Genomic DNA, 20,156 nt, shown 5'->3' on the forward strand with positions numbered 1-20,156 from the left:
TGTTTATTTTTATAATAATAGTAATACTAATTAGTAATAATAATAATAATGATACTTATATAGTAGGCCTACATAGTAATAATAGGGTAATAATATCGATAATAGAGGTGACAACAACAACGACAATAATATTAATAATAATAATATGAGAAAAATACCAATAAACCAATAAAAACTTTTTAAATTACTATTATTAAAATAATAATACTAAGACTAATGAATAATAATAATAAGAATAATAATAATAATAAATCGAAAATTATTTATTATTTATATGGTACTGTACTAATAATAATAATATCAAAAAGTTGAACAATATATAATGTTAATGCCAAGACTAATAATTAATATCAAAACTAACGATAATAAAAACAACAATAATAATAACAACAATGACAACAATAATAACAGCAATAATAATAACAATAGGTATATTAATACTTAAAGAATTAGTATTTTATACTTGATGAATTACTCCTTCAAAGTGTAGTACCAGTAAATGACTTGTGGCCGAGTTGATTTGTGGCCGAGTTGACTTGTGCCCGAGTTGACTGTGGCCGAGTTGATTTGTGGCCGAGTTGGATCGAATTCGCAGAGATAATGGTTGCAGAGCCTGGCTTTAAGGGCGCCCTCAATAGTTTACGTCACGGTTTTTGGACTTCTGTAATTATTTTGTTTGTGATGCCAAGCAACGAGGTGAGTATTGTTTACAGGATTTAGGTATTGTATAGGGTTAGTTTTGTTGTGTTCCTTGATTTTCAGGCGACCGATACAAGGGCCACTAGGCAATCAATTTACCTTACACTATCGGCTATAGGTAGCAATTGAATAAAGTTGAGTTTTTTCCCAAAAATTTTGCTTGAAAGTTGTCACTGAAAATCAAGTGGTGTGCGTATCGCGTATCGCGGCGTTCAGCAGCTAGAAAAGATAGATGTCGAGCCCAGCAGAAGTAGCTGAGGCTCAGCCTTCTGTGGCTGTAGTTGACACTGATGAGGAACAGCCAAGAGATGTCCCAATCACACAAGTTCCAGTCACCGACACTGCTCAAGAAATAATGAATAATACCCCGAAAAATAACTCACCAAAACCAACTTCTCCTGCAGGTACACCACATGCTTCTGTTGCTTCTGCAAGATCTCCATTATTGAACATGGCTCTGAACCTCACACCGAAAGAACAGGAATTTAAAAACGCAAAATCCTACCTTCTGACTGCAAGCACTGTCTCAAACATCAATCTGTAAGTTCTATAGGGTTTAAAAAAATTTTTTTTCTTAATTTTACAATTTGGTATGCCCTAGTAGGCCTAGCTAAATTGATTGGTGTATTTACGGTCATGATGACAAGGAGGTTGAAAATTTCCTGATCCTTTGAAGCCCAAGCCCAAGTCCATAGGCAGGATTTTTGAAGGGCATTCTAATTTTTTACAAAAGTTTGAGTCCATACCCACCTCAGCCCCACCATGGCTGGGGTAAATTTTAAAGATAGTAGCACCTCATATGTCCAGAAATGGCAATAAAAATGCCAAATTCCAAATAGTTGAAGTTAATTTCAACAACTTCCATGCAAATATTACATTTAAATAATAATTTAAAAGGGCATTTCTGGAAAAGGGGAGTTCTTTCGAACCCCCTGGCTACAGGTTTGAAGCCTAGCCTCCTATCTATGACAGTGGTTGCTCAATTATGCTTCTTAATTTCGCTAATTTAATTTTTAACACTATGATTATTTCACAGATATGACCACTTGAGCAGAGTCCTTACAAAAGTACTTGATGAACGACCTGTGAATGTTGTTGGTAGGTGTCAATGTTATGCTCACTTTCGAAACTGTAAGGTAATCTTGCACAGTTTCAAATGTAGCCAACCATCAGGATTAAATGATTAAATATTGATTGATAAATGTGTGTATGTGAGAGAGAAGTGGGTGGTGGGGAGTTACATATGATGCTATGCGATTGTGGGAAAGAATGAAAGCCTCAGGGATTTTCTTTTAGTAGGACTAATGTGGGCTCCATGTTGTATTTATTCAATCTTTTTTCAGATGTTATTGAGGACATCAGTAAAGATGTTAAAAAGTCAAAATTCACTGGCGATTTTGATACAATTCTAAACAAAGTGGACAAGACTACAGAAGTAGCAATAGCAGAGTCACAAAAAGTGTTGTTTGAGGTGAGGCTATAAAAACAGATTATTGAAATTCAATTCATTTCTACACTCTCTATTTTTTCAAAATATCTTAAAGAAATACCCTTTTAAATTTTGGTGGATTAATAATTAGTTCAAAACGTTATCACTACAGAACACCAAACCATGTTCAGTATTTTAATGTGAATTTTATACTATAAATAATATGAATTGTAGTAGTTTTATGAATGTATATTTTGTCCTTTTGATATTTCTTTCTCAGTCATAGATACAATCATTCAAATGATTGTGATTTTTCATGTGTCAACTTGGAAACCCAGTGATCACATGGGAGTGGTCTCCCTTCCCCCACCCCCAATTGTGGCAATTTTCTTCCACTGAGTGGGTTAAAATACTAAAAATGACCATTAATTTTTCATTGGAATAAGTATTTAGTTCCACATTCTCAATTTTCACACCCCTAGGCTGTTTTGCACCACCCCCAGGCCAAAACCAGCCTACTCCTACACCCCTACACATTAAAAATTAAATAACCAATGTTAATGCTTTTTTGTTTTCTTCAGAGAAATCAAGAGGATGAACATGAAGGTGGTGGAGAGGATGAAGTGGAGACTCCGTTGCCAAATCTCCCAGAGCTCATGTACTATTTTGAACAAGGAGCCGTAAGTAAATCTTTAGTTAATGACTTCAATGAATTTACATCGTAATTATTAACACACACTTCTAGATTTAAGTGTGAAATAATTAAACACGGTTCCATTGTTGGTGACTCATAGATTATAATGACCACTTTGTGTTTATTTATATTTAATATTGGGATTACAGGGCACAATTAAAATAAATCAGAATTAAAAATTATTATTATGGTAAAATATACATTGTACGAAGTTGAATGTTATTCATTTTTTTTTAATGCTTTACAGATTGGAATCAGCAGAGAGGAATCAATTCGTATTTTCCTTGCCCTAAAACAACTAGTGGACAACTACCCCTTACAGACTTGCAGGTTCTGGGGAAAGATACTCGGTACGGAGCAGAACTACATCATAGCGGAAGTTGAATACAGGGAGGGGGAAGAAGAGGAAGAGGAAGAAGAGGAGGTTGGAATCATTTTGATCTTTTAGTTTAGATTAATTAAATTGTTTTTTCTATTAAACTTATAAATGTTTATTATAAAAACATAGGTATATTTTAGTAATTAACTGTCACTTAACTAACAGGTTATTATATTTATGTGTTTGCTATTAATAATAGTACAGGTCTCCCTGTAATTAGAGACCCCTTCGCTCACAAACTAACACAATCAAAGTAGATTGTGTTACTTCGTGAAATCAAGAAAGCGCGTCAAAATACGCGCTTTTGTTGTTAAGGACTTTTTGTGTGGTAAAGAATACAAAATTGCTTGACAACCAATACGCGCTCGTTTTGACGCGCTACTGTGATTTCACGAACTAACACAATCTACTTTTATTGTGTTAGTTTGTGATGTGAACGACGAATTAAAGACTACCTCCAATTAAAGACCACTCTTCTGTGGTCCAAAATGAACAAATGTGTTTTATCTTTATTCCAATTAGAGACAAAAGCTGCTAATGACCGGGGAAACGCTTGTCCCACAAGTGGTCTTTAATTGGAGGGAGACCTGTATACCTAAATCTATGCTAAATACATTATATATAAGCTATTATTCAATGATAATGATATTGACAGTAATAAATTAATACTGGCGATAATATAACTGTATAAATTGCATTGTTTCTCGTATGTATTTCATGTATTTTTGTTTCTGTTTTTGCTCTTCAGGAACATGAGGCAGACGACCCAGAGAAAGATGAAGAAGAGGGGGAGGGAGGTAAGTAAATGAAACAACTCTAGCCTCATAATTTGAAAAATTAATTTTGAAGTGGCAGATAGTTAGTTAATATAATATAATATAATAAACAGTATTGCTTTGTACTGTTAATAAATTTATATACAAAATTTACCTTCTCTTTCTGTTGGAAGTCACTGCTTGACTTTCCTTTGATTATATTTGTTTCAAACTCAAAATTTTTTCGGTTTTTGTTCATGTACAGACCTTAAAGGTCCTTTTGACATTGGGCACTATATTAATTCAGGATATTATTTATTATTTATTAATGAAGTTTTAATATTATATTGTGGTTTGCTTTACAGAGGAACAAGAGGAAGATGACACACCCAAAGCAGATTACAAACCTCCCCCCATCATACCCAAGGAAGATAACCGTACAGGAGCTAATAAGAAGGTCTACTTTGTGACCAATGAACGTAAGAAATATTGTGTTATTTATTACATTGATTTAATTATATAAAGTCACTGTAGATGCTGTAGCATCATTAAGAGTGTAGAGCGATTGCCATGGAGTAACACATAAAATAACAGTTCAGAAGCGCGCATGATTTAGTGTATTCGTAGACTATACTGTTTGTTAAGACAGGCAGTTTTGTTTATGTTGTGATTTGGCCTGGTCGTTATAATATTTTTTTGTAAATTGTTTTTGTTTGAATTGTCTACTGAGTTGACGTTGATTATTATTGTTTGTGTTCATTGTCTTTAACATCAATAAATATATTTCTACAAGAATTTGTGGATTGTTTTTATGCATTGATTAATCAATTACACAAATAATCACATTTAAAATATGATATAAGTCATGTTATAAAAAATTAAGAGTTTTCATAGTAATTGATTAAGAATTAATTATTGTAATATTTAGTGTAATTTGTATTTGAAAAGATTTTACACGCAAAAATATTTTTCACTAACATTAAGACTTTTGTGTTTTAGATCTTCTTCTAGTTTGTTAATTTTATTCATTAAATTGTTTGTTATATTATAATCTTAGCTGGCAAGCCTTGGACAAAACTACCTCCAGTGACCCCTGCACAGATCGTATGTGCCAGACAGATCATAAAATTCCTGACAGGCAGGCTAGATGCACCAGTAAGTGTTAAACAGCTTTTGAAACAAATCATTCTTAGGACTGTGATTGTCTTTTACTTGTATATCACGTAATACATTGTGTTTATTGTATTGTACACTGTTTTGTAGCTGTTTAAAAAAACCCTAAATAAATCAGAAAAAAACTGCTATTTTGCTAAGATAAAAGTTAAAATACTGCTGTAAATGGAAGGATCTGCCAATCATGTTGCTTCATCGCAGCCAAGTCAAGGATGTTTATTTTTTCAACAGGAATAAAAGGATTAATTATGAACTCAAAGTTTATGATGTCACTGTCAGTTCATAAGAGGTCATTGTAGGGTTACTAAAACTCTGCAATGTGTATGTTAATTTTGGGTTATGTAACATGAAAGGTCGAGTCTTATTTATTGCTCTCTTATGCTTGTTGACTTCAGATTGTTAGCTACCCACCTTTCCCTGGAAATGAAACCAATTATTTGAGGGCTCAGATTGCCAGGATCTCCGCCGGCACACAGATCAGTCCTCTAGGATACTATCAGTTTGATGAGGAAGAAGAGGAGGAAGAGGAGGAGGGAGGTAATTGTTGAAATGTTTATTGTCCAATCATATTTTAATAAGGTTTCACACACATCCAACAGGGTTAACTCAGGATGGTTCACGTCCACACCTGTCCAACATACAACTATTGTATTGCACGTGAACTCGCTGGCAGTGGTCATCTGAACACCCTGGAGGTTCAGAGAAGGACCCGGAAGTAATGATCTAAAAATAAACTACTGTATGTTTGTTTGTGTTTCACTACAGTTGATTAAATTATTTTCATTATGGTGGTGCCCTTTATGCCTTTTTACATTAATTTACCTTTTATATTCATGTATGTTGTTTTCAGCTCGAGACACCTTCATTGAAAATCCAGACTTCGAGGGAATTCCAGTGAAAGACTTGGTAGACCCATCGTTATCAAACTGGGTGCATCATGCACAACACATCTTGCCTCAGGTAAGTTATCGATCCAAACTTAAAGCCAGGCGCACATTGTTTCAGCCAACTGTCGGCTGACGAATCCACCTCTGCACTGCGTGAGTACTTGACCAGTGCGGTTTCCAAGTGCTCGACGAGAGTGGTCTTCATGGTCGTAGCAGACAGTGCCAAGTGTACCCAACTTAATATTAATAATCCTGAAATGAGGCACTATTTTCATGTTCTGTGGATGATTTTAAATATAGCTAATTATATAGTTCAGCAGTGTATGATATACTGTAATATAAATAGGTTGCATGTTTAGGCTGATTCCTGCCTCCAAAGTTCTAATCTATTCTTGTTTTCTGCTTTAGGGTCGCTGTTCTTGGTTCAATCCAATACAACCACAAGAGGATGATTTTGAAGATGAGGAGGATGAGGAGGAACGCGAGGAGCCAGATGAACCTGAACCAGAAATTGGACCAGCCGTTCTCACTCCGATTTCTGAGGATGTTGGTAAGTGATCTGGTACATTACCATCATAATATCTTCTAAAAATGGTTGCATCATATTTTTACGCCAAGGTTTATTCAACAATTGTAGATTGTGTAGAATTAATAGAGATTTTTTTATATTTCTTTCTTTGGCAGAGATTGACACAATCCCTCCATGGACAGCTCGCTTGTCATCTACTTTGGTACCGCAATATGCGATTGCTATTATCCAATCAAATCTCTGGCCTGGAGCTTTTGCTTTCGGAACAGAAAAGTAAGTTGGTTTAAAAAATGTTATTAGAATATTAATGCAAGTGCATAGAAAGTGTCTGAAAAGGCAGTGGCTGGTTAACACTGTAGAATTACAAGTTGTAAAAAAATCACAAAAGAAAAATTGTAAGAAAATCTTGCTAGCTTACTTAAGTGCTTTGTCCACACTGTCAAATTTTCTGTGGCGAATATCTGATTTACCCATATTTGGGTATTACATCCTTATATGGGCATGATGATATCATATTACACCAATATATGGACAAATCTGTAGTGTTGATAGAGCTTTTTATAGCATGTAACCAGGGGAAAATTAAAAAAAAAAAGAAAGAAAATTGATTGTCCAAAATGCCTTAGAGGTTATTTTCGAGCGCTTAGAAAACAAAAATTTCACAGGGCCATTTTCCCCAGACCCCAGCCCCAGAGTAGTGTTGTCTCGATTGGGGCCCCCCTTTCGACCATCTCTGATAACCTCAGTAAGATTTACCAGACAGGAAGTAACGGAGGTTGCATATTGTTTATCATTGTGTTTAAATGAAAAGGGAAATGTGAAGCGATTTCGAACTAGCAAAACAGTTACTACAAGTTAGTTATTATGAGCAGTTTTTACCCAATTATTGTGTATAAACAACTAAAATTCTTTTTTCATCTCTAGGAAATTTGAGAATGTATACATTGGTAATGGCCACAAGTATTCCCCAGACAACTACAGCCCACCTCCACCACCACCTGTCCAAGAGGAATTCCCAAGCGGCCCTGAAATCACAGAGGCTGAAGATCCAACCCCAGAGGAGGAGGCAGCTCTGCGTGCAGCACAAAGGGAAGCAATGGAAGCAGCAGAGGATCTGGAAGATGTCGAAGAAGACGACGACGATGATGAATAAATCAGAAATCAGACTTTGTTGTTAACTTGCAGGAATTTAAACCATGATATAGAAAAACATTCTAAATATTCCTTTTGAACCATCCTTCTGTACAGCTGAAGATTTGTATTGCAAGATATGTTATGTATTTTAAACCAAACACATCACAGTATAAGATAATAAAATCCACTTGAAAGTAAACATAATCAAACTTCACCCATTATGTTGTTGTTTTTATCGAAGTTTGTGTTATATGAAATGTATATAATGTCAACAGGAAAATGACTTGAACCCTTTAAAAAGTGTAAAAATATAAAATTATCTTTTTTTTTTTGTTTGGAAAGTATTTTCAATAAAGTTTGTACATTCCAGTTGGATTGTACAGAAATAGTTTAGTTTTGTGTAGTGTATGTATTTCTTTATCTCAACTTGGAATACATAAGAAAATATGAAGCTGAATAAAAGATGGATTGCAACAAAATGGCAATAAATAACCCTTCCCCATCCTTCACTTCATCCCCACATTCAGTTAAACGTCCTTGGTAGCAATTTGCCACAAAATATGTTTAGTCAAAAATATCAAATTACACTGCAGTAGACATACTTAAATCGTTCACAAATGTAGGACAGTGGTGTATCGAAGGGGGTTTGCATGCCCCTCCAAATACTGTATTACTCTTTCCCCCAAAAATCATGGTCAAGTAGTTAAAAATCACATTTTTTTGAGAGTTGGCGTCCCTCAACAGATCATCAAGCACCCCCACTTCAAAAAATTCTAGATATGCCACTGATGTAGGAGCCATTTAGCCTTGATTTGGTTATGCTTCTCAACATTGAGGTCGGAGGTCCAATCCCTTGCTGTGAATTTTGCTTACCCTTGGGCAAGACACTTTACGTATCTAGTCTTCACTCGGGTGCGAGTACAAGAGAGTACCGGGTAGATTCAAACAATGTGCTGATTACAAACTGAATTCTTGTCAGAACCGAGTATGTGTTCTGTGTTTGATCCAGGGGGATAATAATTAGATCTGCTTAAATGCCTTGTTGACATTAAACGTTATAAAAGTCAAATTATAAATAAAAATATACTATTCATTTAGGACTGTTGCAGCATGTAGAATACATAGACAACATAACCGACTACTTTTCCTCCTGAACATGTTAATGAGAATTGATTATAACATGGCTGTCAAGTAAATATATAACACATTACAAAAAACGTAAAGTTCAAACAAAACTATCATCAAAGATCAGGTCAGAAAAAATCTATTTGTTTAGATTAACATTAGAAAATGTACAGTTGAATTACGTATCCTGTTGTAACTCCAAATAAGCAAATCAATTGTAATGGTATACAGTATTAATTGTACAATATTATTACTGGTAGTACTATATCAGTAATTTCAGGAAAGCCCCAAAAAATGAGGTACAGAAAACAAACATTTTATTTCATAGCTGATCTCTGCTGCTCCCCATGTATCCAAAATTTTCATGCAACTGCACACATTTTATGAAAGGAAAACAAACAATAATTTAAGACTCTCACATACACGTTTATTTTATCAAAAACTGCTTACTGCTATCACCAATTATAATTGCAGCACATTTCACACAAAAAAAATGACTAGATGTTGAAATGTGATGCAAAAGCTATCAATGAGTTTTCAAAATCACAACATACAATTTACTCACTTTGCTCTGACTATTTTGAAATTTAAGTGCAGAAAACAGAACTGATTTTATGTTGCATTTAGGATGTTAAACCCAGGAAGTTAGCTAAATTAAATATGGTCTTTTTTCTTACATTATACATTGTGATTTTGAAATTTCCCTAATATTAATAATCACAACTGACCCCCATCATTTTAAACTAATAAGGTCGTATCAACCCAAAACCCAGGGATGGACAAGGGCATCCATCCCCAGGGTGAATGACAGTATATTAAGTGTGTAGTTATATCGATACAGTAAACTGCCTCAATATGCAAATCCAAATTGGCTATAGAAATTAATGACATACATTTCACTAACAAAAAGATTAATTTTAAAACTGTACAAGATGAAATTGAAAAGGGGTCTACAAATTATTTTCATACAGTAATTTTATCAGAAAAGGAAATTCAACCAGGTACTGCTGCTTTTTCACTGTGAACATATTCAACTCATGAAGAACATTAATTGGCATAAACTGCTTTTTTTTTATTAAAAAAAAGTTATAAATGTAGTATCCAAATATGTTGTGATACATAAGTAAATGAAACGTGAGATAATTTTGTTCTTGCCTGCAATTATGTCATGAAAGGAAATAATGCTAACAGTTAATGTTTATTAAAAGGAAATTGAACTGTCAGGAAAAAAAAATGCCTTTCTGTAAGTACATAATGTCAAAATTAATGAACATCCATACCTTTATCAAATATTAGAGGAAGTATACACCTTGATATGAAAACCTTACCTAAACAAGGTGTATAAATATTGAAACCTAAATATGCTATGCAAGTTACTGTACTATAATCAGTTTAAGTGGTTTATTTGGTAGGATATAGACCACGGTTCAATCCCTACATAATTTGTGGTCTAGCATATTGTACCAAGATTGTAAAATTGTGGAGAAAAGCAAAATAAAATATTTGCTAAACATATGTACAAAAAAAATTAATAACAACTTGGAAATCTTAGGTTGTTAAAGTAGGATGATCAGTAGATGACCTGCGTTGACTGGTAAATGACCGGTAGATGACTTGTGGGGAGACTGGTAAACAACATCATAAAAATCTAGATCAGATCAGCAACTAGAAATTATAAAAAGAAACAGCAACACTAAGTATAATTTTATGAACAAAACATTCATTATATACATCAAAACTTTCAAAGTTTAATAATGCTTTTCTTCTTTTAGAAATAAACCTAAACATAAACAAGTAAATGTTCAAGCGCTTGCAGAGGAAACTGAAAAAAGGAAAGAGATCTCCAATCTGAATTGGCAGTTGTATACTCAGTATCCCCTTTCTTTAAATCTTGTATAAAAAAAATTGTAGTGTCTGTACACTTACATATAATAATAAATTTAACCACTGACAAATAAATCAGTTTTTTGCAGTTGTACTAAATTATAGTATCGTTGCATGTCAGCTAGTTGTAGATATAATCAACAGCAAAGTAACATAAGCGCTCTGGGCAACTAGTCCTACCCAGCTGCTTGTATGTGCATGGCTGCGATTGAAAGTTGACATGAGCGCTACCGGCAACTAGCTGAAGTCAACTGATGTCAGTTAGTTGAGTCAAGTCAACTCGCAACGGTGATAAGCTTAGCTTTAAGACACTGTATAAAATCTTACCATTCATTGGCATCTCGTCAATTTGCGTACTGTAGTATTGCTCAATATCTCGTAAAATCCTGATGTCATCGCTCTTCACAAAATTGATTGCAACACCCTTCCTGCCGTAACGTCCTGAACGACCGATCCTAAGAACAAGAGTTATTGGAGACATTTAGCAAACATGCATACATATATTTACAGTTTACGTAATTGGACTGGATTTCAACTCTATTACTTGAATCAAGACATTCAAAGTTAATTACAAAACCAAGAATAAAAAAGATTAATAATTATGACATGTGTAGAGATAAAAACCACACAATACAAATACACACAGTTTAAGTAAATGGATCGTATCTGAAGTATAATACTTGAATTAAGACACTGAAAATTCCTTTACAAAACCAAGAATAAAATAGAGTAGATAATTATGACAATGATAATTGGGGCATTCCATCTAAAACCAGCATCAAGGGCCAAAAAAATAAAAACTGATGATAAGCTTTAAAAAGAAGGGTCATTTACTGAAAGGGTCTTACCATAGGTATAAGTAAAAGTATCACAGCTTCTATGTTCTAAAGTATTACAATATTTCCATATTCCTATGCACAACAATTACTCAGTTTAACAGTTAGCAACAGTATGTTGGTTTTGGGATGGCATGCCTCAATTATAGGGATAAAAACCACAACTACTTCACTTACCTGTGGATGTACAACTCACGATTGTTTGGTAAGTCGTAGTTTATAACCAGAGACACTTGTTGCACGTCTATGCCCCTAGCCCATACATCGGTTGTGATTAACACACGACTAAAACAAGATAAGAGAAAAAATTGTAGTGCTTATTTCAGAAAAATCTCATAAAACCACTTGCATCTCTTTCACACACCAAGTCTGATCACACATATTGTCTTCAATCTGTAAACTCCTGCCCACACTATCATATTGCATCACACCATGACTATATATGGGCACATCATGACTATATATGTGCATACAACAGTTTTTTGTCAAATAAAATTTGATAATCTTGAGAGAGCTTTATAGAAGTATGACAATGAAGTTCAAAGGTTTACACAAACTGAATAATTACTTCAAAGTAATTTTTACTGTATTAAGGATGCTAGTTTCAGCTAGCGAAAGCTTGTGTCTCTAAATAAAAAAATAGTTATTCAACACAAGATGCTACCTGTTTTTATTTGTATTCAATAATTTTTATGAGTTATTATTGGTCAATAGATCATAGATTTTAATTGTGAGTAGCATGTGAACAATTTTTATTGTAATATTGGTGCAGGCACTGTTGTATAAATATAACACTATAAATTATTATTATAGTAAAATCACATCTATTTTTTAAAAGCCAACATTGTCATTAAATTGAGAATATAAATATAGATAAATAGAAGTGTTTGTATCAATTTATACTACAGTTTTATTATCTAGTTGAACTTGTGAACACCCCTGCTCATAAAATAAGTTGTAAAATGCTAGGAAGAAATATATTTTGATAACCATCTTAAATTGACTAATCTTTATGGTATGGACCCAAGAGGCACTTGCTTATGAGGTGAACGACTTTCTTTTGTTTTTATTAAATATTGTTCTTACCTAGCTCCGGCTCTGAACTCTTTCATAATGGCGTCACGTTCTTTCTGAGGCATGTCTCCATGCATCGATGACACTGTGAAGTTTGCTTCCCTCATTTTCTCCGTCAGCCAATCAACCTATTTTAAAGTAGTAAACAACGCATAATTATTTTATTTTGATTTTACAACTAACAATTTCTAAGCTAGTGTCCCTTCTCTATGATATGATTCTAACGTGTAAATGCTTTTTGAAGAAAAAAATTAGTTTCATGGTTCAAAACAAATTAATTTTTTGCCACTGTAACACAAGCTTTTTTTTACATGCACAAATAAATATATATGGTAGACTATACTACAGTATGTTTATGTATATTTGATGGCAAGGTTCCTTGCCTACAAATCCCAGGTCCTGGGTTCAAATATTACATCATACAAACATGTTTTTCTCAAGAGTAACAAATAAATCGTAGAGTGACATTTAGGCTTTAATGGGTCATCCTCTATTAAATTATTTCAAATAAATAAAAATAATATAATTGATCATGTATCTATTACCAGAATAATCATTTAATGAATTTAGGTGGAATATACTATAAAATATCAAGAAATATTACTAAACAATCATATTAGGCCAAATAAAATAAATTGTTTATTTGCCCTTCTTTTTTTTTAAATGACAAATAGGGGCGGGTGGAAAAAGTTTATTTTCTTTTTTAAGTACTCATCAGATGGAATAAAAATAACCCACAGAGGCCTAGAATGGTAATATCCTACATCAAACAACAAATTTAGACTAATTTGTAGGGCATCTGGCAAAAATAATGATAAATTCACTTATATTTTTCTTTATTTTTAAAGAAAAAAACATATGAAAAAAAACTTTAAAGTTTTTTTGTTTTTCCACCCCTATTTTTTTTAGTGAGTTAGGGGCAGGGTGGAAGATGGGCAAATAAAATATTTATTTATACACTAATCATGAATTTTAATTACTTTAGATTATTTTTACAAAATTTTAGGATAAAAATTATAATCACTTATAAAACGCAATCCAAGAATAACCAAAAATTAAGCACAAAATTTTCTTCTTCAAGACAGTGTTCTTAGAGAAAGCTGATAATTCTTTGTAATATCTTCTCTAAAACTTTTTACAGACAAGATATGACACCTAACCTAGATACCACCTTACACTAATAGCTTGGTAAACACAGCAATTTCAGTAATGTATTCGCATCCACAATTCCCATAGGCTAATATCTATTTCTACACTATGTTCATTGCTGAATTGTATGTCCTACCTTTCTCTTTGTGTTGCAGAATATAACAGCCTGTGTAATGGTTAAGGTGTCGTAGAGGTCACAGAGCGTGTCGAACTTCCATTCCTCGCGTTCAACAGCTACGAAGAATTGCTTGATGCCTTCCAAAGTTAACTCATCACTGTAGGAAGTTAATTATATCTATATACTAATGGATGCTTAGACTATCAAATTGTGCAATATTCTTAGTTGTGTACCTGATAATAATTTGCAATAAGTTTAAACCTTAACTGTTTTTTTTTTTGTTTCAATTTATTACATAAATTTAAGTAAAATCTACTTTTTTTTACTATATGTATGTAGCATTAGCAATGAAAAGCAAATTTTCCAAAAGTACTTTTGAACCAATAAAAAATATTAAAATTCCTGCATACCAAAGATACCATGTGATATATCAAAATGTTATATATTATGTAATACCTTTCAGAAAAGTGTCTTAAAGAGATTATCTAAGGGAATATACAAGCTTGAACTTGTAGCTCAGTTGGTAGAGCATCAGAATGGTAAACTTAGGTTCGAATCCTGATGGAGATAGTATGTTTTACATAAAGATGATGGGAGATTTTATCACATTTGTGTTCTTTGATGCAACAAGACCAAGACCCGGTTTGCAGTGTCAGGTCATATCAGAAGATAAGAAAGTACAAAAAAGAGAGAAAAACTTTGAGAGGAGCTGGTAACCTACCGTTTGACCAGGATCCTGATTGGGTCTGTCATGAACTTGTGTGTCATCTCAAGGATTTCGTGAGGCAGTGTAGCACTGAACAGAACCACTTGTGTTGCTGGCGGTAAGTACCTGTACACATCATAGATCTGCTCCTTAAAACCTGCAAAAATACAGAATAATGAAAATAACAGCTCAAAGAATAACAAAAATAATTATAACAATATTCATGACAATAATATAAATGACAATATTATATTGTTTTCAATATTTTAATACAGTGATGTAAATAATGATATTAATTATATAGATAGTAACAATATTAATATTAATAATATTGCTAATATATAGGAAATACTCAAATAATTTCATTTGTTTTCATAAAATATAATTAATATTAATAATATAGTATAAATAATACTAATATGACTTTATACAAAAACAACAAATAATATTAATAATTTCTAATTTTTCAAATATACAAAGGAAAAAATGACAGAACTTAAGTGTAAAAAAAACCACTAAAAAACTACAAGTAAAGAGAGGACCATACAATTTTTTTTCTTTGTATCATCAGAAATGGCATAACATCAGAAATCTGATAATGGAGGTAACCAGGAGGAAACAAAAATCTTATTATTTTTCTTTGTATCAGAAATGATATAAAATCAGATATCTGATTAAATCCAGATGAACATCAAACCTGTTCCAAAAGCATACTTTTTCTTTATTTATATCTAAGTTCTGGGTAATATGTGAGGAGACCTGATCAATCACTGTCATTAAATGTAGTTCGCCAAATCACTGACCTTTATTCAACATTTCATCGGCCTCATCAAGAATCAGCATCTTGATGGATCTTGTTCGTAAGTGTCGCCTTCGGATCATGTCTGATATTTTGTTGATGAAGGTAAAAAAATATACAGTATGTACAAAGTAAACATCGCAATCTTTGCGTCAGATATATTACAAGTCAGTGCCAATTATCTACATGTTGTAAAAGTGTACAATATGTTTTTTTATTCTGTTTGACTTTGTAGCATACAATAAAATAGATTTGATTTTACCAGAAAAGTAATTAGTGCTAAGCTTTTGAGCTCATGATATTTTTGAAGAAACTCACTATTAAATAAAAATAATTCTGATTTGTGAGGCTCATTTTATCTTATAATATACAGGTCTCTCTAATTAAAAACCCTTGCAATTAAAGATTACTGCCATTTAAAGACCAGTGTTCTGTGGTCCAAATTAATGAATGTCTTTTATCTTATCTTATCTTAATTTGAGACCAAAGCAGCTAAAGATCACAGAAACTCCAGTCCCAAATGTGGTCTTTAATCGGAGAAACAATTTTATTCTAAGTTCTCCTTTTGTACAAAGTAATTAAAAGTGACAGGATAGATAAAAAAAAAAAACAAAAAAAAACAAAAAACACATACACACATAATTGGGATGTTTAATTTTCTATCTATGTTTAAAAATCTATACACTGTATTTTGTATTAGTATGTACTATAAATGTTTTCATGACACATAAATAAACAGGCACATTGTGAAAATTCTATTGCTCACTGGGGACTTTTCCATACTAGCTCTTTGGGGAGTATTTCATAGTGCATTCAGAGTGCCAACACATTTAACAGTACATCACTTGCATTCCATTATATTCTCAAGTGAAAGAGACAAATATGGACAAAGAGTCTAAGTACTCAACTAAATGTGTCGAAGTAGTATTGAACTCATCACCTCCAGTTTTCCAGGTATCATGCTCACAGATTTCATTTCCACTTTAAGGCCAGGCACCGCAGAACAAAATCTATGTTGTACAACTGATTTTTCTTAGACATGAAATGGGTGTTTTTGAACAGAAAATTTCGTTTTTGAATACGTAAAAACTGGGGAAAAGGGGCATAACCACCTTCTCCCCCCTAGTTTTTTAATATTCAAAAATCTGTATCTCATTAATCGTTCCCCAGTTTTTCATCAAACATACTTTTATGTCTTAGAAAAATCAGTTATACAACATACAAAAAATATTTTTCACCCAGAGTCTGGCTGCTTCTTTCAGCATAAACTTTCCAAACATTGTAAAATCACATTATTTTTAAAAAGCACACAAGATTAGTAACTCATCACTTCTACCTTCTTAAGTCTCGAGCCATAGATTTCTTTTACTACCCCTAAGTTTTCAAATCACACACTTCCACATTACTGTTAAAAACTGATTTAAAAAAAAAAATTATGAATCATCTTTAAAGGTTTGTAGAAATCTAGGGCTGTCAGCAACAGCATCTATTTGAAGGAACTCAAATGCTAGGCTAGCCTTTAAAAATAATTTTTGGCAATAAATTCTAAATAAATGAAACAAATTTATATCTATTATTACTATAGTAATTATTATTAAGGATACCAAAAACTCTGCCAGGGGTTCCAGACACCACGTGCTGCCCGTAGTCTAGTTTGTGAATATCCTCTCCTATGCTTGTTCCACCGATACAGGCGTGGCATTGTACGCTCATGTAATCACCTAAAGCTAACACAACCTGTCAAAAAACAAATAATAAACAATCACCATAAACATAATAAAATCAACTCAAAAGGGATGTTCTATTTTAAAATTTGACATTAGTCATGTTCATATGATTAAAAATATAACATAATATTTAAACAATCATTATTAATGTTATTCATTTAAAAAAAAAATTATGGGAAAGGTAGAATAACCCTTAACTCTTAGCGTCATTGTGCTGAATTGCGTATGGGCGTGGTCTGTGACTACCTAGCGACCGTAAACAGACGTTTATAGCAGACATTAGTCATGTTCATACCAAGATTAAAAATATATCATAGTATTTAAACAATAATTATTCATGTTTTTCATTTTTTCAAAAATTTATGAAGGTAGAATAACCCATAACTCTTAGCGTCATTGTGCTGAATTGCGTATGGGCGTGGTCTGTGACTACCTAGCGACCGTAAAGAGACGCTTATAGCAGATACATGTTCACATTATTCCACAATGACAGGGGCGGAAATGAACCAGAGCATCAAGGTAACACCCTACTCTTCCAAAAGATGCAATGGGTTCTTTAAAGTGCACACAAGCCAGAAGTGTACACTGGACATCCAATTTCAAGTCCTTATCCGAGAAGACTTGGTTCTACCAACCGAAGCATGTGCAAGGAACTTGAACCAGTGCTGATGTTAAGGCTGTAGTTAGTGGCGCCACTGGCTTACCAATTGGCCACTCGACTTGCCACCTACTTATATATAATACTTTAGGTTATGTACTGGGCTTCATAGAATACTTACAAAGACTAATGTATCGAGGAGAATATCACAACTGGGTTAACCTTGGAAGTTTTCAAGTCTACTTTAGTAAAAACCTAAATAAGTTTCTTTAGGTTGCTTCACTCTAACATTGTTACTCTATGGGCCGGTGGCCTTTCTCGAATAAAATCAAATATAGCAATTGAAAGAGAACCAACCTTCTGAATTTGGACTGCTAATTCACGCGTCGGAGACAGCACAAGTGCTTGCGTCTCCCTCACTTGCGTATCTAGCATCTGTAGAATGCTGATGGAGAACGTAGCAGTTTTACCTGTACCAGACTGTGCCCTGTGAAATTAAATAACCAGACACGATTCAACTTTAATTTTTATCAGGACATTACCATACGTTTTTACAGATAACACAAGGAACATTTATTTTGACGTTAAATCATGTGGAAAAACAACGGTTGAAGTTACGATTAAAATGACTGAAAACATTGTGTACATATGTGATTCACAAAAAGTGTTGATTATTCAGATTATTACCATAGTTACAAATTGAAAATAAAGGTACCAATTGATTACCAGATCAACTAGCTCAGTTAGTAAAGTGAAATCAAGCAATGCATCATGGGATACTTGTCATTGCCATGGAAGTGTAAGTTAATCATCATAGCCAGTTGAGTAGATGGATATTAATACTGTGCAGAATGGTTAAATAGAAAAGTTACAATCTATTCACAATTAATGGTATGAAAAAATACTAGTTATTGTGGCTCTCTCACAAACTGACCAATCAATCAGTAATATGGGGGGAAAAATTAAGTAATAATGAGAAAAAAAAGCCCAATTTGATGACCAACACTTCCAATTTCATTACAAAAAGAATTTGAAATGGCAGTCACATACCCTGGTGTCTTTATGTTTTATCAAAGATATTTGAAACACAAGACACCAAAATGAATGCTGGGTGTACCATACTAATATACAGTAACTTTGTTTGTTTGTCACTAGCTATATGCGGCGCTCTATTAAATAAGGCGCCATTTACGACTGGAGTTAAACAAACTCAACGTAAATTGTCATGTCATTTTTTTATTGGAAAAGAGAAGGGTGCTGGATATGTCTGGAGATGTGTAAAAGCTATACTATGTATTTCTGCTTCACTTTTGCAATGTGAGAGTCTGTCTTGTGTTTCTTGATCTTTGGTTTTATCTAAATTGATTTGACAGATCGAGGAGTGTAGTGGTCCATACATATATTGTTCGACAATTTCAATGGAAGAATGAACATGAAAATGCTTAGATATTAGTTTGTTGAGAAAGCCACATATGTTAGTGAAAATAACTGCAAGAATTGAATCAAAAGTATAGTTACTGTGCAATAACATCTCTGCCTTTCGTTACAGGTTTGATTGCTCTCTGTTGAATGGCTGAAGGTTTCTCAAATCCTAAATGGAAAATAAAAACTATGTTGCAATGTATGGAACACATTTTGTACTGTACATTTTCTGTCAATTTGATTAATTGAATGACAACAAATATGTTAATACTATTACAATATAATAAATATATGTATTGACTTAAAATGAAAGTAATACTATTTATAATAGTATATTTCATTTTCATTTAGGGCTATATATACAGTAAACATTAAAAAAGCACAAATACTTTTTAATAATACAAACAAAACACACTTTAATAATTTCCAGATTTTCTAGATATTAAATACCTCGCAGCAGAATTGGTTGGCGCCCCAAATGGATGGCATTCATTCATTCATTCACGCCTCACATTTACCAGGTAAAAATGTTTTAATCAATTATTGCACAACCAAAATACAAACACGTCAGCTTCATGGAAAATTGAAGTATATTTACCTACAATTTAATTACAACAATATTCATCAAAAGAACAGTAGATAATTCACTCGTTCAAAACACATTCTATTAGCCTAGGCCTGCATCAGTGGCATTATTGTCAGCAAGCCCAACCGACGCCGTCGCCCTATCTGCTCTGGTCATTCCGAATCCATTTTTGAGATGCGACGGCCTAGCATTTCACGAGAGTTAATTACGTTTTCTATGTTTTATATCTTACCATATGCATAAATTCCCCTAAGAAGATCTTCTCGTATTTTCATAGAGTCAAATGTCGGCGTAACAATAACATCTTCGCTTGTCTCGAAGGTAATATTGGAATCATCTACTGGCAACACACGTCGATTGGAACTCGCCATGATGGATGCTTTACCAAAGAACCTAAAGATATGAAACAATGATCCTGATTGGTTGAAATAGTGAGAACTCTTTAATACGACT

The 20,156-nt window shown here is 33.2% G+C and overlaps 2 protein-coding genes across 2 annotated transcripts; one reads left to right on the forward strand and one right to left on the reverse strand.

Moving 5' to 3' along the window:
* Positions 1-722: 722 nt before the first annotated feature.
* LOC117116110 (radial spoke head protein 4 homolog A-like) lies at positions 723-7,883 on the forward strand. The gene is made up of 13 exons (XM_033260071.1): positions 723-1,239; positions 1,736-1,797; positions 2,043-2,170; positions 2,710-2,808; positions 3,070-3,246; positions 3,950-3,998; positions 4,322-4,435; positions 5,014-5,111; positions 5,525-5,666; positions 5,980-6,089; positions 6,425-6,566; positions 6,701-6,818; positions 7,470-7,883. Exons 1-13 carry the CDS (start codon positions 932-934, stop codon positions 7,696-7,698), a joined length of 1,776 nt encoding a protein of 591 aa, XP_033115962.1. The 5' UTR covers positions 723-931; the 3' UTR covers positions 7,699-7,883.
* A 1,326-nt stretch (positions 7,884-9,209) lies between these two features.
* Positions 9,210-20,103, reverse strand: LOC117116111 (eukaryotic initiation factor 4A-III). Its single transcript, XM_033260072.1, has 11 exons — positions 19,936-20,103; positions 19,214-19,286; positions 18,053-18,182; positions 16,975-17,107; positions 15,375-15,455; positions 14,587-14,728; positions 13,884-14,022; positions 12,611-12,726; positions 11,702-11,809; positions 11,016-11,143; positions 9,210-10,469 (listed from the first exon to the last, which is right to left on the reverse strand). The coding sequence occupies exons 1-11, from the start codon at positions 20,072-20,074 to the stop codon at positions 10,453-10,455; spliced, it is 1,206 nt and encodes a 401-aa protein (XP_033115963.1). The 5' UTR covers positions 20,075-20,103; the 3' UTR covers positions 9,210-10,452.
* Positions 20,104-20,156: the final 53 nt, after the last annotated feature.

This window comes from Anneissia japonica, unplaced genomic scaffold (genome assembly GCF_011630105.1).
Source record: "Anneissia japonica isolate Jap-2015-1 unplaced genomic scaffold, ASM1163010v1 scaffold287743_len2803612_cov181, whole genome shotgun sequence".
In the NCBI taxonomy this organism is placed as follows: domain Eukaryota; kingdom Metazoa; phylum Echinodermata; class Crinoidea; order Comatulida; family Comatulidae; genus Anneissia; species Anneissia japonica.

Excerpts from the sequence above, each read along its gene's own strand:
- LOC117116110 (XM_033260071.1), top strand. The coding sequence starts at position 932 with ATGTCGAGCCCAGCAGAAGTAGCTGAGGCTCAGCCTTCTGTGGCTGTA. Across the intron at positions 2,809-3,069 it reads ACTATTTTGAACAAGGAGCC|ATTGGAATCAGCAGAGAGGA; the intron begins GTAAGTAAATCT and ends AATGCTTTACAG. Across the intron at positions 3,999-4,321 it reads TGAAGAAGAGGGGGAGGGAG|AGGAACAAGAGGAAGATGAC; the intron begins GTAAGTAAATGA and ends TTTGCTTTACAG.
- LOC117116111 (XM_033260072.1), bottom strand. The coding sequence starts at position 20,074 with ATGGCGAGTTCCAATCGACGTGTGTTGCCAGTAGATGATTCCAATATT. Across the intron at positions 18,183-19,213 it reads GGCAGAGATGTTATTGCACA|GGCACAGTCTGGTACAGGTA; the intron begins GTAACTATACTT and ends TTAATTTCACAG. Across the intron at positions 14,023-14,586 it reads ATCAGGATCCTGGTCAAACG|TGATGAGTTAACTTTGGAAG; the intron begins GTAGGTTACCAG and ends AACTTCCTACAG.